Source organism: Apis florea, unplaced genomic scaffold, assembly GCF_048593485.1.
Source record: "Apis florea isolate Af1SG1 unplaced genomic scaffold, ASM4859348v1 contig_3305_pilon, whole genome shotgun sequence".
Lineage (NCBI taxonomy): Eukaryota > Metazoa > Arthropoda > Insecta > Hymenoptera > Apidae > Apis > Apis florea.
The window spans coordinates 98499-104561 of NW_028256735.1; the positions used below are offsets into that span (position 1 = coordinate 98499).

Genomic DNA, 6063 nt, shown 5'->3' on the forward strand with positions numbered 1-6063 from the left:
TTTTTTTAATGGAAATTTAGAAAGTTCGATCGAATTTGACAGAGTTTTATAGAGTTCGAGACAATTTGAATTTTATAAATTTTTTGGTGGAATTTGGCAGAAATTGAGGGGATTCGATGAAATTCGATAGAATTTGAAATTTCATAGCAATTTTTCGATGAAATTTAGAAGGAATAAATTTAGTGAAATTTTATGAAATTTGATAAAATTGATAATTCGATAGAATTCTGTACAATTTTATATATTATTATCTAGTTTTCTGATTTATTTGACTATTCGAATTTTAATAATTGACACTGCATCTTTTAAGTAGATATTCTAAGAGGATTTAATATACAAGAGAATTTTTTTTATTTAGTCGTTCCTCGAAAAACGATATATTCGAATAAAATAAAAAGGTTTCCCGATTTCTAATTTCTGATTCGAGAATCGCCTGTTTCTTGATAAGATATATATATATAAAAAAAAAGAAAGAAACACAGAAACTCGTTTGGCTGAAGCAGTTTCAGAAGATGATTCTGTATTTGCTCTGTATCTACTTATATATACTGCAAAGCATTATTCTATTTACATACTATTCATTTTCGTTTCTTATTAGAAAAATATTATCTAACTGACGCATTGCTATACAAATATGTATATAATTACTGAAGCTAATACATGTATTATATATAAATTATTTAATTTGTAATATTATCATTTATACTATCTTTAGATTCAAGATTATTTCATGAATAATAAAAAAAAATATATATATTTAAAAATTATTACATATACCTATTGGAAATTTTATCATTTTATTAAAGATAAAAGATTAATATGAAATATAATATCATGATATTAGAATTACATTAAAATTATATATCATTTTATATGTAAAAATTAAAAATAATAATAATAAATAAATAGAAGAAAATCATATTAACACAAAATTCCAATTCAAATCACAAAGTAAAATGTCAAGCCATCAATTTAGTAATTTATATTTGAATAATCCACATCATTTTTATTCTCTTCTTGCAAACTTAAATAGTATGTAAAATTAAAATTAATCATCCATCACATTTTTATGTTTTATTTCAATTGCTCGAAGCAGAAGTAGCAGATTTCTGCAACTTTTCATCACGATTGGTGCCGCAAATCCTTGACATACATCATTATGCCGTTATTAAGGCAGGATGCACATAGTGGATTCAAAATATATAGATTCGCCATTAATAATGATCCATTACAGGAGATAAATATATAATATAGGTTCATGATTTTTTTTCTTTCTCTCTTTAAGTGATTTTAATCAAAATCATATAATTTTTTTTTACATTTTTATTAAATTTGTAACATTCTTTGACTTATTTTACAATATATTTATACTTATTTTCTTGTTATTTTGCGATACGATAACAACAGTCACTGTTCAGGAGTAATTTATTTTAATAAATTATCAATTTCTTTTACATATAAATTTCAATTGAAATAGATTTTTAGGTTTTCTATTGAAATAATTTTGCTTATTTATATTGCTTTCATTTCAATGGTGAATTTAGTATTGAAATGAATTGGACGCTGTTAAAATTGGCCCTTATAAAATTTTCTTCTCATCATTTTTATTTTTAACGAGTAACATTTTTTCACAATATTTATATTTATAGAGAATTTTATTAATTCCAATTTTTCAATTGAAAAAAAGATTATAGATACAAAAAATTGTTAATATTTTGACAATTATTTTCATATACAAAATTCGAAATACAAAATACGAAATAATAAGAAAAAGTTAGATTTAATTGATTCTATAATTATTCCATAATTATAGAATCAAAGACAAAAAATTTTAATTTTAGATATTGCAATTTTTAAAATTTTAATCGATTATGGAATTATACAATGATAAATTGGCAAGAGTGGAATTATACAATGGCTATATTTAATTATACAAGTAAACAAATAGAATTTTCCAATGAATTTAATATTATATTTATTACGATTTCTATTTAGATCAAAGATAAATACGAGATAAAAAAACAATTATTTTTTATTTTTTCTATTCTTTGTTTAATCTCATGAACAATATTGAAGGATCATTATTTTAAATTTAACTTTTCTTTTAAACAACAGATAATATTATTTATTCTTTTTAACAAGATAAACACGTGGTGTTTAAGAGCAGTGGACCCCTTGTTTTTTTCATCTTATCGAGTGATTTAAATATGTATAAATGAAAACTAAAAAGTAAATCTTAGCATTCTCTTGAATCTTCTAGAACGGACAAATAATGCATACGTGGCATCGTTCAGTTGCAAAAGTAGGACATTGTGAAATTTACTTCTAGGGACACTCTAGGTATCCTTTTTCCATATAGTTTCCGATTGTACTTGTTGAAAAAAAGTTATTTAAAAAATATAATAGATATATAATCATCGACAAAATTGTTTTATTATTATATATTGAAAATTTATTATAAAATTCAATGGGATATTATAATTTAGGAAAAAAAAATATATTTTATCATAATATTATGAAATAGTGTTAGAATAATATTAAAAATAAAATTTAATAATGCTAATTGATTGAAAAAAAAATTGTTGCATAAATATAATTGATTCAATTTTATTAATGACTTAAACAATAATTTTATTGCTACAGATATGAGAATTAAACCTCTTTTCGTTTAATTATATCTTTCGTACGATGTAAAACAATCAAAGAATTTACAATTTATAATGAAAACTATAAAAGATTTATATATTAAATAAATTTATAAAAAATATTATAAACTCGAAAAAATAAGAAAACCAATAATAAAACGAATAATGAGAAAAATAATAAAACATGTATAATCAATTTTTTTATGATTTAAATAAATTAAAAAATTTCTATATTACATTAGAATTAAATTTCTACTATTAAATGGGAGATAAATAGGAAAATTACTTCTTATTTGGAGAATTATATACATCGGACTAATTAATAAAGAAGCTTTTATTATAAAAAAGTACAAAAAAATTCTACATATTTGTTTGATATGTTTTAATTGGTCACAAATATTAATCTAATATTATTTGATTTCATTCTTGAATAAAATTTATGCTTTCATAACTGGAGGATATTTATGAAAAGCATGTTTCTTTAATATGGATATGTAAAATATTTAGAACAATAAAAGTAATAACAATAAATAATAATAAAAGAATAAGTTAATTTAGATGTTAAATAATAGTTATTTTCAATGTATTTAACTGTTCTCAAGAATTTTGAAGAAGTACTCCACCTATATAATAAAATTAATGAATGTACATGAAGTATATGAAGTATAAAAATATAAATTTCAAGATTTATTTTACCTCTAAGATTCCATCCTCTGGTAAATCAGAACAATGTACAGCATTTTGTACTTTAGTTTTGCCATATTTTGCTCGAAGAGTATCTGGCCTCACTTGTCGTGCAATATCCTATATAAAAAATACATCAGACAAAAAAAACAAAAATTTCATTTCTTATACTTACTGGATCCATAGGTCCACACAGTTTTCTAAATTCTGCTTGAACATCAAATTTTTCATCTTTATGCTTTATTTCCATAACAATACATGGTCCTGATTGTAATTCCTCCACCATACCCTAAAGACATTTTTATTACATTTTATTATTAAAAAACATATATTTTTTCATCATATTATGGTTTTCTAATATAAACGTACAGCATAATCAGGAAGAACTCCTTTATAAACTTCTAAAAATTCTTCTGCATCAAATGGATTAACAAAAAATTGTTGTATTGCAGAAATAGTATAACCAGCTTTTTGTATATCATCCACAATATTTCCTATATCATATTATGAACAAAGTGACAAGTGTAATATTATTTGTTAAAAAAATTATTTTTAACAAATTTAAAATGAATGAATTCTTATACCAATTAATTTTGCTTGAATAGCATGTGGTTTAATAATACAGCAAATACAGTTTTCTAATGTTGCTGTATTTGTTGGTCCCTTTTTTCCACTTTTTGGACTAGGAAAAAAGTATTCTAATTCCTGAAAAAAAAAAATAAATCATAATATTTGTATTAATTTAATATAAATATACATAAAAGTAATAACAAACTTTTTCTGCTGCTTTTTCATTTTCTGAACCGTGTACTGCATTATGAATATCATCTTTACCATATAGTGCTCTAATGGAAGATGGAGCTTTTGCAATAACTTCCTTGCTGTCTTCTGGTCCCATCACTTCTTGCCATCGTGTAATTGCATTATCACCTATTAACTCTAAAATTACAATAGGACCAGAAGCGATATAATTTACCATATACCTAATTAAAAATATAAAAAATATTTGTTATTTTCTTTAAATTCAAAGATAATTAATAATTATAGCAATCTTACGCTATATTGGTTTTTTCTTTTTTATCTTGATAGAGTTCCATTGCCTGTTCATATGACAATTTAATCATTTTGATATTTACAATATGTAATTGAGAAGAAATAATTATTTTTAATATCTCTCCTAATTTATCAACAACACAAGGCTTCACTATTGCAAATGTTCTAAATAAAAAAAAATGTTATAAAATCTTAATTATAATAATAATCAATTATTAATAAAAAAAAATAATGATATACTTTTGCATTTTTGTTTGTAATTTTGTTTGTGTAGCACAATCTGCATAATTTGTTATCTTTATATTTCGTGAAAATATTGTTACAATAGCACCTACATAAAAATCTCTTGCTTGAATCCCTTCGCATTTTGATCTTTTTAAAAATGTTTTCTTAGTTTTTAAATCAAACTGAAAACAATGAAATATAATCTTTATTTATGAAAACAATGAAATAAAATCTTTATTTTATGAATATTTATAAAATAAAATATTAAATAAATATACCAATTCAACTGTATTATCGAATGGATAATAGTAGAGATAAAACTTTTTCAAAACACTAGCTACTTTGTCATACCATTCAGCTTCAAATATATATTTTTCATTTATATCTGTCATTATTTCTCAATTAAATTTATTTATTATTACTAGTAATAAAACCACACTTATAAATTAAACTTTGTAATTATACAAGGTTATGTTTTAAATAGATCATCAATATTACATAAAAATTATATACTGTATCCGTAATACATTCTGTATGCATATATATCGTTACTATGGATACCGTTGTTATTTAACTTTTTAACATGTTTCTATGACAAAGTAATAATATATAAAAAGTTATTACATTAGTAATACATACAAAATATAAACAAAGAACGTAAATAGAAAAAAAAAAAAAAAAAAAATAGATAAAATAAATATTCGGAAATCAGCGCCATCTACATAATGCCTCAAATGAAACTATTAAAAATAAGGAGAGCAAATGGGGAAAAAAGGATAAAGATAAACTAAAAATTGATTAACAGCGTTATCTTTTGAGTATCAATTCCATTTTTTTAAAAAGAAGATTATGAAAAATAAGAATTGAAAATTAACCATTTTTTGAATATTTTTAAGATATTTTTAGAATTAAAAAGATAAATGTTTAATTCCTTATCCTGTTTTAGAAGAAATGTTTCCGACATTCAAAAGATAACACCAAATATCAATATTTTTTATGCTATTACTATTTTTTTTCTTCTCTTTCTATTTGTCTCTTTGTCTATATTATAGTTTATTTGCGGCACTGTAGAGATGGCGCTGATTCCCTAATTTTTAGTCTTTCTGAAATAATACTTTAATAATTGATAAATAATAATTAATAAATAGATAAATATGTAAATAAATAAATAAATGTATATATAATTGAGTATATATAGTAAGCAAATAACATTTAAATAAATAAGTATATAAGAATAAATAAATAATAAATAGTAAATCATTATAAAAAATATCTAAATAGATAAAAGAATAAAAAAAATTAATGAATCAATAAATAAATACGTAAAGAAAAAAAATACAGAAAAATGTTAAATAATTTAATAATTAAACAATTTCATATGTGGAGAAATGAAGATAAGAATAAATAAATTTATTAATAATTATATAAGTGAATAAGTAGTTATAAGTAATATAAG

At 21.6% G+C, this 6063-nt stretch overlaps 1 protein-coding gene across 1 annotated transcript; it reads right to left on the minus strand.

Annotated features, from left to right (window-relative positions):
• Window positions 1–2961: 2961 nt before the first annotated feature.
• Window positions 2962–5613, minus strand: nmdyn-D7 (nucleoside diphosphate kinase homolog 7). The gene is made up of 9 exons (XM_003695639.3): window positions 4886–5613; window positions 4623–4789; window positions 4386–4547; window positions 4105–4312; window positions 3914–4034; window positions 3699–3823; window positions 3505–3618; window positions 3342–3449; window positions 2962–3268 (listed from the first exon to the last, which is right to left on the minus strand). Exons 1-9 carry the CDS (start codon window positions 4997–4999, stop codon window positions 3233–3235), a joined length of 1155 nt encoding a protein of 384 aa, XP_003695687.1. The 5' UTR covers window positions 5000–5613; the 3' UTR covers window positions 2962–3232.
• Between the last annotated feature and the right edge of the window lie 450 nt (window positions 5614–6063).

Excerpts from the sequence above, each read along its gene's own strand:
- nmdyn-D7 (XM_003695639.3), bottom strand. The coding sequence starts at position 4,999 with ATGACAGATATAAATGAAAAATATATATTTGAAGCTGAATGGTATGAC. Across the intron at positions 4,548-4,622 it reads TTACAAACAAAAATGCAAAA|AACATTTGCAATAGTGAAGC; the intron begins GTATATCATTAT and ends TTTTTTATTTAG. Across the intron at positions 4,313-4,385 it reads AAAGAAAAAACCAATATAGC|GTATATGGTAAATTATATCG; the intron begins GTAAGATTGCTA and ends ATTTTTAATTAG.